Below are 22,581 nucleotides of genomic sequence, written 5' to 3'. Positions count from 1 at the left end.
TTTGTTTGGAGCACAAACCAAATTCTGAGAATATCAGTGCAAATAAAAGCATCCATTTTACACTAATCAGAGATCAGTAAGGGGCATAAGACATGTAAACTATTTCTTGTTTAAAGGTATAAACTGAACATATACAGGTTTTACACTAGACATTTTTGGGGCCCTTAATAGCTTGCTGTTCAGTGCGAGCCAAGGCCGTGTTGAAGATTGTACTTTGACCTTTAATGGTTTACTTTTTACTAATTGTGACTTAGATAGAGAGTTGTCTCATTGGCATTCATACCACATCTTATTTCTATAGGGAGAAATAACCGCAGTTTAATATTTTCTTTGCATATCAAATAAAGCAAAAAACATATTTACAAAGCAAAATCAAGTTCAACATCTGTGATACTTAGACCTAAAACAAAGTACAAGAGAACTTCATTTCTAAAGGCTGAACTCCTCATCTACTACCATAAATATGAATGACAGGATGAAGTAATGTTCAGATTGAACTGATAAAAGCTTCATTGTTGACTATCTTTTAAACCAAAACTCTTGCAGGAAACAAAACAAGCAAAGTTTTGAATATGTTAATTGCAACCACCTTAACACTTACCCGACCTTAACACTTATATGACCTTAACACTTACATGACCTTAACACTTACATGACCTTAACACTTACATGACCTTAACACTTACATGACCTTAACACTTACATGACCAAGGTAAACAGTCTTGGGAACTGCTTAACTTATTTGGGTTGAAGTTTTAAAAGATAAATAGGCAAACTCTATGGCCAAAATGACTTACATGATTGCAAGCTGGACATGTTACATTACCTCATTGTCAGAATCTTCTTGAACAATTCCATCTTGATTCTCTTCAATAACTAGTTCAGATGATATGCCTGGAATAAGAGCAATGTAAAGTCTCAGGTTTGTGAAAAGTTGAGGCAGTATGAAGTTGTAATTTTAAATGGTTTATATATGTATATTACTATGTTTTCTATTTATAATCCATAAATAATTTTTAAGCAAATTTCTTACATTATAATTTAGTTTCAGTTTTCAGGGGCACATCCAGAATTTCAGGCATCAAAATTGCGTATACCAAGCAGTAGCAAGGATAGAAGGCGAAGAAGCAAACATTTAGATAGCTCTATCTGTTTTAATTTTCTGCTCAAATTTAGAAAAAGTTACTATTGTCCACATTTTAGCTAATAACAAAGTCTTAGGCTTTTGTCATTTTTTATCATTGTTTATATCCTATTTTAAAAACCCCAAAATCTCAGTCTAAGGCTTTTATCCTCCTCTTTAACATTCTATTTTAAGAATCTTTAAATCTCAAGTCTAAGGCTTTTGTCCTCCTCTTTTATATCCTATTTTAAAAATCTTGAAATCTTAGTCTTAGGCTTTTGTCCTAGTCTTTAATATCCTATTCTAAAAACCATGAATTCTCAGTTTTAGGCTTATCATGCTTATGTCATCTTCAAATTCTTTTTTAGTAATCTTGAAATCTCAGCCAATAAGTATTTTCAAATCCAAATCTTGTACTGAAAAGCGTGTGATTTTCCCTTATATCCAATTTAGAAAAAAGTCTAAAAGAAGCAATAACAATGCATGGATTTGCTTTAACATATCAGCACTTAATCCATATAATCAGTCAGGGGACTTACTTAAACAAGTGATTTTCTAAATCACTGATTCAAGTAACATTATTTCCATAAAGGTTTGAAGTTAGAGTTGTCTTTCTTTAATAATCACCTATATAAGTAGTACAAATTAATCACTAGAAGAAGTGATTTAATATTAGTGTAGCTTTAAATATAGAATACTAATGATCCAGAGACTAATTATGTTTCTAAACTTATCAGAACCAACATCTGTGTTGTCTAGGATGACCAGGTCATTTCAGGTGATGACCTTGTACTGAATCTAGGATAATGACATAAAAATCACTTGTTTAAGTATCAGACCTCAATTTCCTTCCCAAAAATCACTTCTTTAAGTATCATTCTTTTAATAACCCCCACTAATTTCAACACCCCCAAACAGTGAAATTTTTATCGCGAACAGTAGAATTTTATTACATAATCTGAAAGATGAAACCTTGAACTTCACAGGAAAAATACTCCCACTGATGTGAAAAATCTTTTAAGAAAGTATCAGTTCATTATGTAAAGCCATTATTATAGCATTTTTTCAACTAAAATTGAATTTTCAGGTAAATGATAGCTTCAAAGGCATAAACCTTGCTACTTAAAAGAAGCAAAAAGTTCATATTTTTTAATTTTACTAATTAAAAGATGTTATTTAAACCTATGTGTTTAAAATTTTCAAAAAACTACAAAATCCCAATTTGTGACAAAACCTCGAATTTGCTACTCAAATAAGTGATTTAAAAATCACTTATTTCAGTAAGTCCCCTGACTGATAATTATTTTAGACTACATTCCACCGTCCTAATTATCACTAGAGATGACCACTGAAGACTGCAGTCTATTAACCCAATGTAAACATAAATAGAAATATATGTAGACACATGTACACAAGCACATACACGTACAATCGTCTAATGATGACTTTTCTATGTCTGTTTCATTTCATGTATGGGATAAAATATAATTAAATTATCATTTTATCTTGATAAGAATGATTTTGTGTGCACTGATGAGTCAACAAAAGGGTTTTACTGGTGTCTCCCTTTTTTCACATTCTTTTCTTTTTTATGAATGGACATACTGAGTTACTGACCATGGCGACATGCTGAGAGAACCTACACAACCATCTGGACGAAAGGTTATAAATTAAAGTTGCATTACTCTCATTGTAGTTGTGGGATTTATATGAGTTGCAAGCCAATAATACCTCAACAATTCTTTTTATTATATTTTGACAAAATTGAACCAAACTGACTACTTAAAGCAAAATATTATTTTCATGTTCTGCTAATTAAATTATTAATGTTTGAAACAAAACAAAATTGTATCTTAATCATTTATTATCTAATTCGCGACATATTTCTCGCAGCCATGAACAAATTACACCAAGCTTCTGTATTTTCATAAAGATCTAATGGTTAGTATTTTCTGGGAATAACATGTAAACAGATGCAGAATTAGATCCCAATTCTGAAAAAAAAGGGGTCCTTATACAAAGCTTGGGATAATAGATAAAACGGTTAGATTAACCAAAATGTAGCTCAATAAAGGCACCCTACCCAACTAGAACCTCTGGAAAATATAATTTATCTATTAGTCCCAGATATTTGTTAACCTCAGAGTTGTTAACAATACCATAGATGGGTATTCAATGCATCTATGACAATACACATACCAAACAATATTTTAATATTTTGTCTCCTTTTTTTTTTATCTTAATTGGAATACATATTATGACATACTCAAGTAATGTAAATTTATCATGTGAATTTACTATACATATTCTTTTATGAAAAAAATCTGACTTTGTTTAAAAACCGCCATTCACCTTTAATGCACTTCCATGCACTCTCTAAAAAAACTTAACTATGGCGGGAGATTTTAGGTAAACTTCGCCATGCTCGTGTTTCTTGTTTATATTGAATAAAACTTCCGAATTACGAGAATCAAACAATGTAGATATACGAAAACAAAGTATAGTAGTTGTCAATTTCAATGTGTGGAAATCTATTACAATGTTTATTTCAGAATGACAATGTGTACATCGTGTTGACAATGTGTAAACACCATTCTGGTAATTTTGTTGTTATGTTCATGCAAAATTTGTTCAGATTTGATAAAATATATTTTTGTGACCTATGTATACCTGTGATTAAGTCTGTCATTTGTCTGTTTGTGTATTTGAAAACTAATTTTGCATTAAAAAGATATTCAAATTTCACTTCGCCACAACACTCGTATATCCCATAATATCCAATATGTCGTTCACGCAAACTCATTTGTGATCAAGTTTCCTGGCGGCAAATTTAAAATACGTATTAAGTGTTCAAACAGACTACTATAACTTGTTATTACTATATAATAGCTGAGACTACTATAACCTGATAACACTGTTACTGTGTTATAGTATTCTCAGATAATAGTAGTCTCAGGTAACAGCTAAAAAAAGGGTTATATCGTTTGTTCAGATTTATGTGTCTGTCTGTTATAAATTAGATTTGCCATCTTAATCTATATATTCCATTGAATATGTAGCCATGTCAATCTCTTCAAGGATTTGTATAGTAATATCTTACTATACAAATCTTTGATCTCTTATATCATTATTTTGTATATATGTATGACATGTACATACGTGTTATTGTTTGTTATTACTGTTTATATTCACATACCCCTGATGGGGTCTTGAGAAATAAAATAGTTTCAAAGTTTCAAAAGTTTTTATTATCCACTTTTAATGTAATAGTAAATCCACAGAGAAACATTGTAGTGGCGGATCCAGGGGGGTTACAAACCCCCTTTTTTAGCTCACCTGGCCTAAAAGGCCAAGTGAGCTTTTCTCATCACTTGGCGTCCGGCGTCCGTCGTCGTCCGTCGTCCGTCGTCCGTCGTCGTCGTTAACTTTTACAAAAATCTTCTCCTCTGAAACTACTGGGCCAAATTAAACCAAACTTGGCCACAATCATCATTGGGGTATCTAGTTTAAAAAATGTGTCCGGTGACCCGGCCAACCATCCAAGATGGCCGCCATGGCTAAAAATAGAACATAGGGGTAAAATGCAGTTTTTGGCTTATAACTCAAAAACCAAAGCATTTAGAGCAAATCTGACATGGGGTAGAATTGTTAAGCAGGTGAAGATCTATCTGCCCTGAAATTTTCAGATGAATCGGATAATCCGTTGTTGGGTTGCTGCCCCTGAATTAGTAATTTTAAGGAAATTTTGCTGTTTTTGGTTATTATCTTGAATATTATTATAGATAGAGATAAACAGTAAACAGCAATAATGTTCAGCAAAGTAAAATTTACAAATAAGTCAACATGACTGAAATGGTCAGTTGACCCCTTTAGGAGTTATTGCCCTTTATAGTCAATTTTTAACCATTTTTTGTAAATCTTAGTAATCTTACTGAAACTACTTGGCCAAATTAATCCAAACTTGGCCACAATCATCTTTTGGGTTAGTAGTTTGAAAAATGTGTCCGATGACCCGGCCATCCAACCAAGATGGCCGCCATGGCTAAAAATAGAACATGGGGTAAAATGCTGTTTTTGGCTTAAAACTCAAAACCCAAAGCATTTAGAGCAAATCTGACATGGGGTAAAATTGTTTATCAGTTCAAGATCTATCTGCCCTGAAATTTTCAGATGAATCGGACAACCCGTTGTTGGGTTGCTGGCCCTGAATTAGTAATTTTAAGGAAATTTTGCTCTTTTTGGTTAATATCTTGAATATTATTATAGATAGAGATAAACTATAAACAGCAATAATGTTCAGCAAAGTAAGATTTACAAATAAGTCAACATGACTGAAATGGTCAGTTGACCCCTTTAGGAGTTATTGTCCTTTATAGTCAATTTTTAACCATTTTTCGTAAATCTTAGTAATCTTTTACAAAAATCTTCTCCTCTGAAACTACTTGGCCAAATTAATCCAAACTTGGCCACAATCATGAGGCCCCTCATGGGGGGGTCCTAGTAATCACATAATCACCATTTTTTGGCCAATATAATCACATAATCATTAAATATTTGCTTATCTTTAGTAATCAAATAATCATAAACTACAGTCCTAGGTAATCAAATAATCATGAAATATTTGGCTTAATAATCAAATAATCATTAAAAAAACGGCCAAGTAATCACATAATCAAAAACCCCATGAGGGCCCTCAATCATCTTTTGGGTTAGTAGTTTGAAAAATGTGTCCGGTGACCCGGTCATCCAACCAAGATGGCCGCCATGGCTAAAAATAGAACATGGGGTAAAATGCATTTTTTTGGCTTATAACTCAAAACCCAAAGCATTTAGAGCAAATCTGATGTGGGATAAAATTGTTTATCAGGTCAACATTTATCTGCTCTGAAATTTTCAGATGAATCGAACAACCCGTTGTTGGGTTGCTGACCCTGAATTGTTAGTTTTAAGGAAATTTTGCTGTTTTTGGTCATTATCTTGAATATTATTATTGAAAGAGATAAACTGTAAACAACAATAATGTTCAGCAAAGTAAGATTTACAAATAAGTCAGCATGACCGAAATGGTCAATTGACCCCCTTAGGAGTTATTGTTCTTTATAGTCAATTTTTAACAATTTTCATAAAATTTGTAAATTTTTACTAACATTTTCCACTGAAACTAATGGGCCAATTTCATTATAGATAGAGATAATTTTAAGCAGCAAGAATGTTCAGTAAAGTAAGATGTACAAACACATCACCATCACCAAAACACAATTTTGTCATGAATCCATCTGCTTCCTTTAATATTCACATAGACCAAGGTGAGCGACACAGGCTCTTTAGAGCCTCTAGTTGGACGATCTATGCATTTGATGGGGGATATGTAGTCTGGTAGTTGGAACCCCCTCTTTGTCCTGGGTAAGGAACACCCCCCTTTTTAAAATGGTTGGATCCGCCCCTGCATTGTCTCCTTATGTAACAGTGGTTTGATTCCTCCAGTGAACAATACAAATCCTTGGTGTACTTTATCCAGAGGATGAAAATTCCTAGTGTTTTTTTTGGTTTTTTTTAGGTAAACGGACAAAAAGCAGGGGCGTAGCTGCGGTTAGGCACTTTAGGCACGTGCCTACACATAATTTTTTTACAAATATTTTTTTTTGTTAAAAAATAATAAACAACGTTATATGTAGATGAACTCCAGTGAAGTTGTCACAACTCTTATTATCGAATGTCATGTGTACACTAGTCTCTCGTCCTTAGTGAATGGAATATTGGATAGAATTGAATGTTTTTTATGTGTGTACCTAATATAGAAACTATAAACTTGAACTTTGGTTCAGATCATTTCAATTCTATCAACAAAAACTTGAATGAACCTCAACTTAGACACATGAATTTTTAATTAGTTGTTGTTAGTTTTCAACTAGCTTTCCTTTTTGTCTTCACCCGACTCGCCATTTGGCTGTGCAGGATGTATAAATACGTAGTCACGTCTGGTCAGCATAGGGACATTTAATCTTATGCCTAGTTGTAGAGAGAATGCCACTCTTTGAGGAGTTCGTAGTTGGTCTACTGAAAAGCAAAGTTTCTGCTCCTATCCAATAATCTCTCATTCTCCAATGCATGGCATTTTCAAATTTCCAGACCTTCGTCCTGAACAACACCTATTACAGGACTAAGCTCCCTGTTGTGTTTATTGTAAATATTTTTTTTTTTTTTTCTAAACTTGCATAAATATTTTTCACTGGATGTTTAAAAATCAATCTATCAACTAGCTTTCAGTGGTTTTGAGTACTCTCAGATCTACGTGTAATGACCACAATTATTCAAATTCCTATAAGCAGGACTGAGGTAGGGATTTTACATTAGAGCGGGATATAAAGAAATACGAATTTCTTGAATTTCGTTACGTTAGTATGAACAGAACAGAACTTTTGCATTAGGCATCGACTATGTGTGTATGTGTTTGTGTGGCTAGGATGAAGGTTTAAGAATCAAAAGATTTATGGTTGTCGTTGTTAATGTCTGTGTCATTTTGGTCTTTTGTGGATAGTTGTCTCATTAGCAATCATACCACATCTTCTTTTTTATATATAAGAATATATTTCTTGGCAACATGAAGCCGTTTAATTTACAAACCACTTCAACATTTTGTTTTCATAACAATAATATCATCATTATAGATATAAATTGAATAAATTTTAATTACAAAGTTGCTCTATATATAATATTTCAAGAAAAACACCAAAACATGTCTTAAAATTATTTTTTTTCTTGTTCAAAGAAATATATTCTCAAAACCGAATTGTACCTTTTTGTCCTGTGACTTTTTGTCCGTGACTTTTTGTCTGCGACTTTTTGTCTGTGACTTTTTGTCCTGTGACCTTCTGTCCTACATTCTTTTTTTTTTAATCCACCAAAAAAAATTCACTAGTTTTTTTTGTGTATTTGTATTGACTAAAACTTGCATAGCTGATTTAAGTAAAATATGGACAAAATAAACTAGTGTTTTCATCCATGGAATGTTCACAAAAATGTTTTGAACCAGGAATGATTGCACTAGTGATTTTGAACCAGGAATTATTACACTAGTGATTTTGTACCAGGAATGATTGCACTATATAGCTAGTTACTTTGATTCAAGCTTTGATTACACTAGTATTTAAGATTCATACATTGATGAAGTGGTTAAGTACCCACTTTGAATACATGACAGTGGCGGATCCAGAACTTTTCATAAGGAGGGCCAGCTGACTGACCTAAGGAGGGGGCTCATTCCAGTCATGCTTCAGTGATTCCCTATATAATCAACCAAATTTTTCTGACAAAAGGGGGGCCCAGGCCCCCCAGGCCAGAACCCCCTGGATCCGCCTATGCATGATGACACAATATAGTGCTTAATTTATAAGAATAACATGTAATTTTTTATAATTTTTCTAATCAAATCCATCAAATCTTATGCTTTTAAATTTTCACTAATTATAATATTCATATATACTAGATTGCCGAAGTTTTTCTGTGCATTTGCGTTTGGTAGATTTCGATATGAAATCATATCTTCTATGTCAATATCTATTAATCAAACTGGTTTCTTGAAAACTATTCAAATTTAATCCATTAATTTATGTATACAACAAATTGGTCTAATATGAATAAAACAACGGATATCAAGATCAACACTTTCACTCTATTTACATCTAATATTCTCTAATGCGGTCTCACCAAGGATTTGTATAGTCTAACCAAGGATTTGTATAGTCTCCTATACTCCTTTGTTTCTTGTGTACTTGTACATGTATAACATTTCTCCTCTGAAATATTCCTTCATGTTGGGTTGTCCTTGGTACTTTGTGTTCTCAAGCTGCATTGTGTTGGAATGTAAAAGCACATTTTCAGAAGATCACTCTTTGTCATATCGGGTCAGAATTATTTAAAAGTCAGGGCGTGAATGCATGTTGCTAAGAACACAATTCACACAATGCAATAAGGCCCAACATGTAAATTTAAGATAACCCCAAGGTGACTGGGGTATAAAACTATGGTAATCTTGGCCTTCGTTTGACAGGCAATTAATCCTTTGCCAAATAGGGGTTTCCATCTGGCTACGAAGGATGTATATGATGCAGCCATATCAGGTCAGAATGGGGACATTAAATATGATGCTTCATCTTGAGAGAGTTCCATACCCTCTGCAAATTAAAAAAATCCCTAGGAATTACCCATCTAGTAGTCACTATATGGCCTGTTGAAAGCTGGTCAAGTTTTCCCCTAAGCAGCATGCCATTGTTTTCCAGTGCCAGTCCAATTTTCCTGCCCTTCCTTGGTGTCCAACCTTTAAAACTTTGCTATGGTGTTATTATTAGTTTCTCATCCTGATAATCACAGCCACTTGTCTCAGAAAAAAACCCATTAAGGTATATATGGGGAAAAAAATTCTGACACAAATGCCTGTGCTGATAATACAAAAAATTGCCACTGGATGTTTAGCAAACATTAATCAATCAATCAATCAGTCAATTTAAAAAGCTTGTACAAAAAGATGACTTATAGAACTAGAATTCTGCAGCTCTTTATATTTTATTTACCCACTCTTACTAAATGTGTGGAATAAATTTTTGACCTCTCTCCATTGGGAAAGAGACATTTGACAGATTATAAATATTGGATAAATCATCTGGAAATAAAACATGAGTGCACACATTGAAACATCTTGCCTGCTTTACTGAACAATGGTTTTTTTGTTGAAAGTCTTACTTATAAAGGTTTCACTACAAGTATCACACATACTTAACACGTTTAAAGGTCCATGACAATGATGTCAAGGTCAGATGAATCCTATAAGACAGACAGGTACACCTTACAATCATTTCTGACCAAATAAAGTTGACCTATTGCTTATGGTAAGTGACACAAAAACTTTACATTGACCAATGAACCATAATAGTGAGGTCAAGGTCAGATGATACCTGTCAGACAGACATGTATGTACACCTGTCCTCACAATTATTTCATTTAATAATTATAGATGTGATCTTAAAAAAAACCAGACCAAAACACAAAATCTTATTATTGACAATGAAGCATGAAAATGAGGTCAAGATCAGATGTTACCAGCTAAACTGTCGTGTATACTATAAAAATCATTCCATATACCATAAGATGAGGTCGTGGTCAGATGAACCCTGTCTGACAGACATGTAGACATTTGCAAGGAACCAATATACCATAATATAGTAATCCTATTACTTATAAGTGAAAAATTTACATGACACAAACAAATTATTTAAAGCAGTCCATGAACCACGAAAATGAGGTCAAGGACAATGGACATATGACAGACCTCAGGGTGCTGGAGTTTCTCACTGCATTGAAGACCTATTGGTGGCTTTTGTCTGTTAGTCTTCTTTTTGGTAGAGTTGTTGTCTCTTTGACACATTTCCCATTTCTTATCTCAATTTTATAAGCTTTGTAACACAAGGTACTCATACCCGTAGCCGGGGGGGGTTGGAGGGTTCCGGACGAACCCCCCCTTGAAAACAAATAAGCACTGTTAGTCAACATTCTGTTCCAATTGTGACTGTTAAAGTCCAGTTTGTGGGTCCAAATACCACCCCCCCCCCCCCCCCCCCTTGGAAATTCCTGGCTACGAGCCTGGTACTAGTATCTACATACCAGATATGAAGCATCCAGATTCTCTACCTTTTTAAATGTAAGGCTTTATACAATAGAAAAATACCAGTTTTTGTAGATCTCATAATTTGTAGAAAATTTAGAAAAGTGTCTCAATAAATTCCTGTACTTCTGGACAGTATAAAGTAAAGAAATATACCCTTGGGCTACCTTGAAGTAGGAATTGGGAAAATCTCAGACTGAACACAAAATAATTATCATTTAAAGTTGGTATGGGTTTACTATTAAAGGTACTTCAATTGTATGCAAATTTGTCTGTCTTCACTAAAACAATTTGTCGCAATTTTTGCATCACAATTTAAAATATTTTATGATTGAAAATGTGATTGTTGCATGATGCCAGAAGTTTATTTACAAATTAATGGGGATTTTGTCCATGGGACACAGATGGTTCCCCAGCTTGCATACATTATAAAGGGACATAACTCAATATGGTTAAAGTGACACTACCAAAACTAAAACTTGATGTAATAAGCATTGTGTACAAGTTTCATAACATTTGTGTGATGCAAATTTAAGATAAAGACTGAAAAAGAAAAAGTGAGCAATTTCTCCATTTGTAAAGGGGCATAACTCTAAAATGGTAAAAGTGACGCCACCAAAATTCAAACATGATATGTGTTTCGTGGTAATCAGCATTGTGTACAAGTTTCATTACATTTGGATGAGGCAAACTTAGAGAACAATAAATTGGAAACACAGATATATGTCTCGACTATTTGTTATTTTGATTATGCAAAAGTTATGAAAATATTCAAAGTCAATGAACCATGACTAAAGGTACAGGAATAAACAATCCCCATGGAAATAAGATGTGCCAGTGCTTATATAACTGTGTACCAAAAACCACTGAAATCTCATAAGCCTTTCCCTTTAAACAAACATAAACATAAACATTAACTTGTAAACTATGTAAAAGTTTCAAAGTCAATAAACCATAATGAGGATGTGGGGTTATATAATCTCCCCGGATATGACACTTGCAAATACCAATATATTTGCATACCAAATACCATTATAAACTTAACATTCTTGGTTCATCTTAAACTGACCTCATCACAAATTAATACATGTAAAGTAAGCAAAAGTTTAAAAGTCAATAGACTTTGACTGAGGGAAACCTGGCCAAATAATCTCCATGAAAACGAGATATGCCAATGCTTCCACAACTGCATAAAATATAATTGACCTACCACTAGTCTAGTGGTTCACTATAGACTAGACATAATCACAAACTAATTCATTGTTGAAGCCTCCCGAAACAGCATACCTATTTCTCGCTTGTTTTAACTCCCTCAAAGTGAGACAAAAACTAATTTTGGGATGTACATACTGAAATACACACCGACAAGGTTAAAACATAATGCCCAATCTGCTACAGCAGTGGCATAAAAAAACTGCAAAATACATCAATGGTTAAAGGTTGTGCAATAATCTGTAGTTTTTCACTATAACGTCATTTCTACTTTGATCTCATTGGCAAAAATACCACATCTTCTTGTTTTTGTACATGTATATGTGTGTTTGTTAGTTTTTCCCAGTAAATTCTAATACCGATCTTTTCAAACAATAATTGTAGTATTAAGATATTTAATAAATAACATATATATTGCACAGTAACAACACCAGTGTCTATTCGTCACAACAAAATTTTGTACTTTTCAGCCCGAGGTACTCTGTTTATAACTAATCGTCCATCATAACTAAGAGAAGCAAACACCCAAGGATCTGCCGCTGACCAGTCCACAGCATAAACACTATCTTCATGTTCTTCATACGTAGATATTATACCATCTTGTTGGGGTTCTTTAGATCTGTTGGACGATAAAAGGTTATAATAAAAACATAGTACATGTACAGCAAAAAACACACAAAAGCAAAGGAACAGAACTTTTGTTGCTATTATTCATTGTACTTTATTAACTGTAACTGCAAAATTACATTGTATACATTCATCTCATAAGTAGTTTCTTTTAATTTCCCTAAAGAATTTTTGTGTTTTAAATCATTTGTATTTTAATATAGCATATTTATGTAAATCTGATTAATCTACTCCCAACTGTCTAGAGTTTTAGAACTTGATATATGCTATTGACACATGTTTACTGTTGATGGCAGTATATTGACCTCTTATTGTCTTTTCTGACTTTGCTGTGATGCCATATCATGGAGATTATATCCCACATATCTTTTTATTTTGATTTCTGTGTTGCCATCTTATTCAGATATAACCTACATTTCTTTATATTCATATTTCTGTGTTGCTGGCATGGTATCTAATTCAAATATTCAAGACATCTCTCCTTATATCTGTTCCCAAATTTGAAATATTATTACACAATTTCTTTGAAAACACAAATCATGAAGAATGTAATAAATGCATTATACAGGTGCAGATCTAGGATTTTGAAAAAAAGGCCCCGACAAGGCAATGTTAGGAGTAATTCTTGTAAAAAAGTCTATGTATTTATCATATATAAAGCTATATAGCCCCCTATATCCAACTCTGTTATAATTCAGATTGCATGATGATATAGGTAGAAAAGCACATGAAGCTTCAACACAGTCTTGACAAAGTGCCTTACCAGTATTTCTTTGAACAAGATATTTAATTTTAAGTCATTTTTATTGTCTCAAGCTGATTATGTTCACATTTGTGTCTAGAATTTTCACAGTCAATAAACAATTTACTTGTAGTCTGGCACCATTGTGTTATCTTTAAACTAAGTGCCAAATCTAGAAATTCTAAAAATCTATATAACCCCATTTAGTGTTTGTAGAAACAATCTCATCACAGTGCTAAGGTGGCATGAAAAAGAAATACAGTAAATCCATAAACTATTCATGGATTTTTATCAATGCAATAATGATAGCTGAGACATGGGTCTGTATACAGACTTTTTTTTAAATTGCAATAATTGAACTCACATTTTTGTCCATTTAAAAAAAAATCCCAATAAAAATGCATGCAATATACAGTAACCATTCAGATCTGAGTTGTAACTAATAGTTGTCTTGATGCCTACCTTTCAATTTCATCATGATCATCATCACTATCACTATCATTATTATCTGCTAGATTACCATAGGGTTCAGATGACAGGGATACAACACTGTTCAAAATAACTCGGCTATCACTACTGGACGATAATATCAACTGATCATGGAAATGGTTGTATTTCACAGACCATACCCTGAAATAGAAAAAGAGACAGGTTAATCTCTGATTACTTCTAAATATTTATCATATCAAAATCTTGAGAGGAAACAAAACTGTTGGGGACTTCCTGTCTGGTCCTCGTACATATCACATAATTAATATGATACAGATGCAAGTTTTGATTAAAACTGATATCAATCTGATATGATTTTCATATCTACAAATACTTAGTTTGTTAGAAATTTTATTTTAGTTTACATTTCCATTGCCAAAACTACTTTGGTAACTTTCACTGGGGTTTATTCATATGTTATACACATGCCTTGGATCCATAACTGTTATTTTTTTTGTGCAACAAAAAATAAATAATGCATCAATCTAAAGCTCTGAAAATGGATTTACATGTATGAAATCAAAATAATGAAATATCATGAATGAAAAAAATATATAAAAACTTCTTATAGAACTATTTGTTATAATTACCAATGAGAATGTTGTGAGAGAACAGCTAGTGACTCTGTGGGATTTCTGATGTCCCAGAATTTGACCTTACAATCATCACCACAGCTTACTATATAATATTGTTTATTTGGATTGAAGTCCAAGTCTCGGACCAGCTGACCATGTGCATTCTCTATTGTGTAAACCTGTCTAATGCAAAAACAGTAAATATTAAAAAAGCAGAAAAATCAAAATATAAAATACATTTAAAAACTATAAGTATTTTAATCAAAGCTCATAAATTGATATTCCTGCTCAATATAAAACAGTCCAATATATTTGTAAGTGAGTCAGTGACTGTACATATGCACCTTATGTTTATTTTGGTAGCTGTACAGAAAAGTAACTTGTGTGGTTCTAATGTCCCCATCCTTATTGTAAGAAGCAACGTGTATAATGGTTCTGATTACAACCCTCTTTTTTATGTTATTAATGAAGACTGCATGAAGACTACATGATTTTATATGTATCAGTTAGCAATTGTAGACAAGATTTTTTTTATGGTTACAATGTTCTAATATGAATATGTCAGTAGCTGTAGATATTGTAACGTTCCGGGGTTTTCTTGTCAGGATATACATGTACACCCGTAGTTACTTTTGTGGGCCTCTGGTGAAGGAAGTAATAATAAAAACCATAATGGAAGTTCGTTAATTGTATTATTTCTATTTAAACAATATATCAAATACAGCGGTTCAAGAAACAAAATACGTTAATAATTATATACAATAAGTAATACGGCAAGGTGCATTACTTGCACTAAGATTAATAAAACAATTGCTCGGTGCAAGAAAATCTACTTGGTGCACAGCATTCAAATACTCAGCTAACTCGGTGCAGCAAATCTACTTGGTGCACTGCATTCAACTTGAATACTCAGCGTACTCGGTGCATGCAAATCTACTTGGTGCACTGCATCTAAAAACTCTCACCAAGCAACTTTACTTGGTGCTGCAAATCTACTTGGTGCACTGCATTACTTGGTGCAGGAATCTACTTGGTGCACTGCATTTAAATACTTTCACCAAGCAACTTTACTTGGTGCAGCAAATCTACTTGGTGCACTGCATTTAAGAGAGACTGCTAACTGCATGGAGGTTGTTGGAGAGAATCTCAACGTAGGAACATGTGTTCCTTATTTTATACAACGTGTGACGTAATACACAAGTTATTCATAAACAAGAACACGTAACGTTACATTTGGCGCGTTATACTGCAACTAAGTATAAACACATACAAAATGAATAATTACACACATAAACAGAGTCGATATATAGATTTAAAGAAGTCAGCATTTAATACAAGGTCAAAGTCAGCTACTTCTTCTGTAAATTACGAATCAGAACACAACAACGGACATCTGCCTGTATCAAGTGTGGAACGAAGACCACAGTAAAATATCAGCTTTAAAATCACCAGGGCGTAACACTACCCCCTACCTTATAGAAAAAGGATTTGTCCTCAAATATGAGAGTATGTATGCTATGCAGATGTCATTTCATAATGTAATATAAAATAAAGACAAAAAGTCTCACTTTGTAAGTCTCTTGGTGTAAGATACAACAATAAGGTTCAGTAAGAAACATATCATAGAAATATTAAATATAACAAGTCAACATTAAATCATGCAGGTATTTCCACTCTTCAGACCGTCTTCCTCTTCCTGTTCATTGTCTTCTGTTAAATGTTTAATATGATTCAATAACATATATCCCTCTTGTGGTGAGATAAAAAGTTCTTTGTTGATATCAAAGTTCAATAAAATATTAAAGCTGTACAAGTTTCTTTAGTGATATTCATTAAATGGTTGACTCGCTGCTTCTAGTCTACCGGTAGTTGAAATCAGTTTATATGTACAATTCTTGTTATGGTTTGCACATGAACAAAATATATACTTAAATCCAGTCGCTGATATTACAATTCGATATCCCAAATAAGCAATAGTATTCCACAGACAATATACCAGTCACAGGACCATACTGAAAATTCCCCAATACTCCACAGATATGCTCATCACAGGACGTACGGGTAATACCCTTAAAAATATAAGTCTTCCACAGACATTCTTTCGTCACAGGAACCGACTTCAAAAACAACATTAGCAACAGCATTCCACAGACAATATACCAGTCACAGGACTATACTGCTCCTAAAATACGGTATTTCACAGATACTCGATCACAGAATATACACATACAAAATCACCGGTACTCCACAGATATTTTCATCACAGGACGTACAAGTAAAACCCTTAATATATAAGTTTTCGACAGACATTTTCCGTCACAGGATAACTTACAAAATACAACAGCAAACCATTATTCTAATTCATGATAACATGAATATATATCAGCGACAGCATTACTAACAAACCATTGATTGACTTGTATTTAGTCTATGTAACTAACATCCAATACAATAGCATAAAATTTGTCTGATTCCATGGCCTCATTTTTTACTCATGGAGCTTGACTTATGCTATTATTTCCGCATCGGGTATACTTACAGAGACATTTAATTTTTTTCAGCATGTGTTATTATTAATATATAGTAGTAGTTTGGACCACTACTGGTTCTTGCGAGTTGTACTTAAACAGCATTATATCAACAACAGGAAGACACCAGCAGCTAAATTGAACGATTCAACAAGCTTTTGTTTCTACTTTTCAGCATATTTCTGCATCAAATTCAAGAATAAACACTTTAAACAGTTTAAAACATAATAAATAAAACAAATAAAACGAAAACAATATTTATAGAATTAGTCACTATAAGGACAAGCTTTTCTGACATGACCTTTTTCATCACGGCGAAAACATTTATATTCATAAGAATTCTGCGATCTTGTTCTCACTGCATGTGTAATACTCTCCACTGTATCATCACTAGCAATTGATGATCTATCTGTTGGATTAAATTGAATTATATCAGACTGCAAGGAATCATCCATTTTAAAATGATTTTATTTTTCAAACTTCACCAGATCATTTTTTTTAATGATTTAAAAATTTAAGATCCCACTTCTGACACCAATGTAAAGTTCCAGGGTTTTCTTGTCAGGATATACACCCGTAGTTACTTTTGTGGGCCTCTGGTGAAGGAAGTAATAATAAAAACCATAATGGAAGTTCGTTGATTGTATTATTTCTATTTAAACAATATATCAAATACAGCGGTTCAAGAAACAAAATACGTTAATAATTATATACAATAAGTAATACGGCAAGGTGCATTACTTGCACTAAGATTAATAAAACAATTGCTCGGTGCAAGAAAATCTACTTGGTGCACGGCATTCAAGTACTCAGCTAACTCGGTGCAGCAAATCTACTTGGTGCACTGCATTCAACTTGAATACTCAGCGTACTCGGTGCATGCAAATCTACTTGGTGCACTGCATCTAAAAACTCTCACCAAGCAACTTTACTTGGTGCTGCAAATCTACTTGGTGCACTGCATTACTTGGTGCAGGAATCTACTTGGTGCACTGCATTTAAATACTTTCACCAAGCAACTTTACTTGGTGCAGCAAATCTACTTGGTGCACTGCATTTAAGAGAGACTGCTAACTGCATGGAGGTTGTTGGAGAGAATCTCAACGTAGGAACATGTGTTCCTTATTTTATACAACGTGTGACGTAATACACAAGTTATTCATAAACAAGAACATGTAACGTTACATTTGGCGCGTTATACTGCAACTAAGTATAAACACATACAAAATGAATAATTACACACATAAACAGAGTCGATATATAGATTTAAAGAAGTCAGCATTTAATACAGGGTCAAAGTAAGCTATTTCTTCTGTAAATTACGAATCAGAACACAACAACGGACATTTGCGTGTATCAAGTGTGGAACGAAGACCACAGTAAAATATCAGCTTTAAAATCACCAGGGCGTAACACTATGTTTACTTAATGTTCTTTTGTTCTAGTCACCCCTGTTCGTGTGTTGTTGCCACATTTACTATTAGTCAAATGCCTATGTCATTTGTGTGTATTATTATGCCTATGTCATTTGTGGGTATTATTATGCCTATGTCATTTGTGTGTATCATTATGGTTTTAGAAAAGACTTTGTGAGTCATTTATAGCGGTAAAGACTTACTGCATAGTCCTAATGTCCCATCCTCGTATGTGTGTGTCATTTGCAGTGGCTATCTGTGTACAATTATGATGAGGATTCCATTGACCACAGGTGAATTTGGAGTTACCTTTACTATCTAATCCTGTGGAAGCTGTCATCTGTTAACAGATTTTGAATGCAATACTTACACATTTTCAGGGTATGAAAAAATATTGTTCATTTTATACAATTAAATCATACTTGCTTTTTTTTGCAAAGTTTAGATCACTAAAAAATGTAATTTATTAACTGTAAAATTGGAAATTCCAAAGACTTTACAAGTAGCAAGACAAAGGGAGGTAATTCTGATCCTGGTGTGATTTTGCATAAGAAAAATAAATATCAGTTGCAAGACAAAATATAGAAATATTAGATTATGCTGTTAATGTATGATGTCAGATGATAACACAGTTTAGTTTTTGTTTAAAAAAAAGTTCTGACAGATTATTTTACCACAATTGAAAGAAGGGTTGAAATAAGTACCTTTGCAGTGCTTGAAGATGTGTCAATATCCCACAATACTATATGGTTATCTGCAAAGCCTATCACAGCTGAAGTATCTCCGGTTGGGTGCCATAAAACACTGTAAAAAGTAGGATATTGTTGATTTCATGTAAGTAAATACCAGCTCAGATATAACATTTGAAAAAGAGGCTGATGATTCTTTTACATTTCACAAGCAATTTAAATGTATATATTCAGGACAAGAAAATGTTAAAGTGATTTGAATGTTTACTCTGCTTTTTTGGAACTTTGTGAGGCCTTTTTTTTGTGTTATTATTTAAACGTGAGGAATACAAAATGTGCATTTGATATTCCAATCCTGGTATCTATATATGATGAGTTTATTGAGCTAGACAGACACACACAATCTGTGAGTTTGAACATGAATATTATTTATAATGCTTTTTTTCTAACTTTTCTGTGACTGGTTTAATACATTCATGATTTACCTCTGATTAAAACATGCACAAAATTATAAACAGACCTTTTCATGTCACCATATTCTGAGTTATTCAGGTGACAGACCAATCGCACAGCTGGATGTGCTGACTGGTCATCTGCTTGACCACTATCAAAATCAGATGGTAGTCTCCAAATAGCTGCCTTCATTTCTGTCTTTGATTCTGATGCTGCAGATAAAAACATATTAATGTATTATGAATATAAACACTGCTTGATACTAAAATGACATACAGAACTTTTAAATTTAATTTTCAACATACTAGTTCACAAGTCTGTAAAAGGATGTGTTATCCTACGTAGACATATTCTGACTCTGAGCAAACCAGTATTTGCTCTTACTGCTAACTGCTGTGTACTTATCAGACAAGCAGCAAATATGAATTTTCAAGCCTTTGATTTGCTGTGACTTGGGATTGAACTGAGGACCTTCCACACTCAAAGCAAGAATTCTACTACTTAGTACTCACTGAGGTGTTTATACCATTGAATGATGATGTACAGGTATAATCATCATCTTAGTTATTGTTTACTAATATTTCAAATACAATTTAGTTAACTCTTTATTTATCTGTAATTTTATAAAGAAACAGATGACTAGGTTGTCCTTGATGGTGATTTTGTATTTTTTTAATTTTAGTTTCTATGCGATACATGTATACCAGTCATGTCCAAGATCTGAAATAAGAGGCAGGATGGTAAAAAAAAAATCTAATCAACTTACTTTTTTATTATATACAGTCATTTTATTTTATTTTGATGACTTCAGGGATTAAGGTTCTTTGTCAATTTGATTAGATGCTTGTTATGTGCCCCTTTAATACGGTTTACCCATTCCAAATATTTAGCTTAACTTAAATTTACTTTTATTGTAACATGTTGTCATTAAGTCTTTATCAATGGTTGAGGCCTTAATATTCCAGATCTCTCCTTCAGGATGTAGGTAAATGTTTTTGTTAATGATGTTGTTTTCATCATCAAAATCAATGTGATGAATCTGGAAAATAAAATAACATCAGAATCATTTTTTTCCTGATGGGATATCATTCAAAACTCAATTAGACTTCACACATGTATCAGGTTATACTGAAAATTAGGTTTTCCAGTGAGGTTATGCATAATTATAAAACTGACAGAATCTTTAGGTATCATATCTGTTGTTATACAGACATGTAGAATAGAAGTCTCATTTTTAAAGGCCTTATGGTTGCCTATACATTCTATAATTGCTGATATCCACTTCATTTGAACTTTGGTGGATAGTTGTCTCATTGGCAATCATACCACATCTCCTTATTTTTATAGTGTTATTAAGTTTTAACTGATTAGCACAGATTTTATAACCTCAAGTGTACCAGAACCCATCAGGCATCTCATCATATTTGACCAAGTAAGCAATAGAAAATGAAACAAAGACATAGGATAGAACAAAGGTAGTGAAAAATAATCATGCTTATCAAAATTATTTCTTTGCCCAATTCAGTATATTAAGGTTTCAATAATAATACAATGTGTCAAGATATTTAAATAATGATTCATGTTTAATGAAGAATTTTGTTCCTGCTGATTTACCTGATTTTCTACTCGTAAAGACTGAGTTCCAACAAGAAACCTGATCTTATCAGTTTCTCCTGTTTGTGCAGTTAATGCTTTGGCCTGTTGAATGATAAAAAAAATATCATTCTATTAATAACTTAAATTTATAGAAGAGTTATACAAATAATAATTGTGTCACTGCGACTGCATGCACTATTTCTTTATGTTTAATATTGTTATTAAGCTTTTACATGTTAAACATGTACTCATATCATATTTCATGTGTCATGTTCATCATTTGTACTGATTATCATATTACATTGACGAATGACAACTCCAAATCAAGCACACCTTATTACTAACATGCTCTCTACTTCCCGCTAAAAAAATACTGTCTTACCTGTAAAATCTTCTTACACCTGTGCTCTAACTCTGAATTCAGGCATTGAAACCTGCTGATGGCCTTTGCTAATAGCAATATATATTTACAAGTTGTTTTCTATTTCTTAGATTTGTGGTTTGGATCTAAAGTTTTTGTTTTTAACTTTTTTTGTATTCTTTGAATACCATTTGTTTAATGTTATATTTATACTATTTGTAACTATCATTGCATATATAAATTTTTTGTGGGCACTTGCATGTATGAACTTATATACACCTTATCGCTATTTGTCCGCCATTACTGGATATCACACAGGTTCCTGTAAAATTATGACGTCATAAAACAAAATGGCTGATGCCACAATTAAAAAGTGATTGTTGTATGCGTCAAAAGTTCAAGCGGCCAGGTCAGCCGGGATTAGCGATAAGGTGTATTGTCCTATCCATATGCAAACTAGAATGTGTCCATAGAACATGTACAGTGGACCATGAAATCGGGGTCAAATCTCTTATTTTAACATTTTCGTCCCCATTCACAGGTTATGCCTGCCTCATATTATGAAAAAATAAAGGATGGCAGGTAGATGAAACTTACATAAATGAATCATGGATTAGAAATGAAAAAAATTCTTGAGACCCGATTTATATAGACTCAAGGACGTCAGTCGGCTCCAGGTGCAAAGAAGCAGTGCATCCATTTTGGACGGGCAACTATCCAATTTATATTTGGGACTAGTCAAAATATTTATAACGTCTTGGAAGGCTTTTTTGCTTTGAAAGAAAAAAATATAATAGCCTTGCAAGATGTCATATTCATATAATTTATTATTTGGACTAATTTGGGACGAGTTCTAAAGCGATTGATGCCTTACAAAACCAATTAGTATGAGAAGCTGACATTATGGTTATCTTCCAGGAAAAGCATTTTTTAACAGTTTTTATCAAATATAACGGAGATAACCTGAAATTCTAGCCCATAAATAACCGGCGATTCGTCGTCCATATCTGTGTGTCTGGTCCCTAAAATTATTTCTGTCGGACAGGGGATGGGGGGAAACGGAAACCAGTAGCCTAAGTCAATTTTCGGCAGTCGTAAAAAGTAAAACATAAA

The 22,581-nt window shown here is 33.1% G+C and overlaps 2 protein-coding genes across 4 annotated transcripts in view; both read right to left on the bottom strand.

Moving 5' to 3' along the window:
• The window catches only part of LOC139517634 (myelin transcription factor 1-like), a 35,257-nt gene extending 31,307 nt beyond the window's left edge, over nucleotides 1-3,950 (bottom strand). For all 3 annotated transcript variants that reach the window (XM_071308879.1, XM_071308890.1, XM_071308900.1), the window contains exons 1-2: nucleotides 3,794-3,950; nucleotides 827-894 (exon numbers count right to left, since the gene is read on the bottom strand). In XM_071308879.1, the coding sequence (XP_071164980.1) occupies nucleotides 827-894; nucleotides 3,794-3,926 (201 nt within the window). In that variant the 5' untranslated portion in view covers nucleotides 3,927-3,950. The remainder of the gene's footprint in view (nucleotides 1-826; nucleotides 895-3,793) is intronic.
• Nucleotides 3,951-12,371: 8,421 nt separating this feature from the next.
• LOC139517876 (EARP and GARP complex-interacting protein 1-like) lies at nucleotides 12,372-22,537 on the bottom strand. Its single transcript, XM_071309366.1, has 9 exons — nucleotides 22,432-22,537; nucleotides 21,126-21,209; nucleotides 20,418-20,550; nucleotides 19,579-19,723; nucleotides 19,074-19,173; nucleotides 18,573-18,709; nucleotides 14,442-14,609; nucleotides 13,825-13,992; nucleotides 12,372-12,612 (listed from the first exon to the last, which is right to left on the bottom strand). The coding sequence occupies exons 1-9, from the start codon at nucleotides 22,471-22,473 to the stop codon at nucleotides 12,438-12,440; spliced, it is 1,152 nt and encodes a 383-aa protein (XP_071165467.1). The 5' UTR covers nucleotides 22,474-22,537; the 3' UTR covers nucleotides 12,372-12,437.
• Between the last annotated feature and the right edge of the window lie 44 nt (nucleotides 22,538-22,581).

Source organism: Mytilus edulis, chromosome 1 (assembly GCF_963676685.1).
Source record: "Mytilus edulis chromosome 1, xbMytEdul2.2, whole genome shotgun sequence".
Taxonomy (NCBI): domain Eukaryota; kingdom Metazoa; phylum Mollusca; class Bivalvia; order Mytilida; family Mytilidae; genus Mytilus; species Mytilus edulis.
Note: the sequence above shows the minus strand (reverse complement) of the source record. Positions and strands in the feature narration are given on the sequence as shown.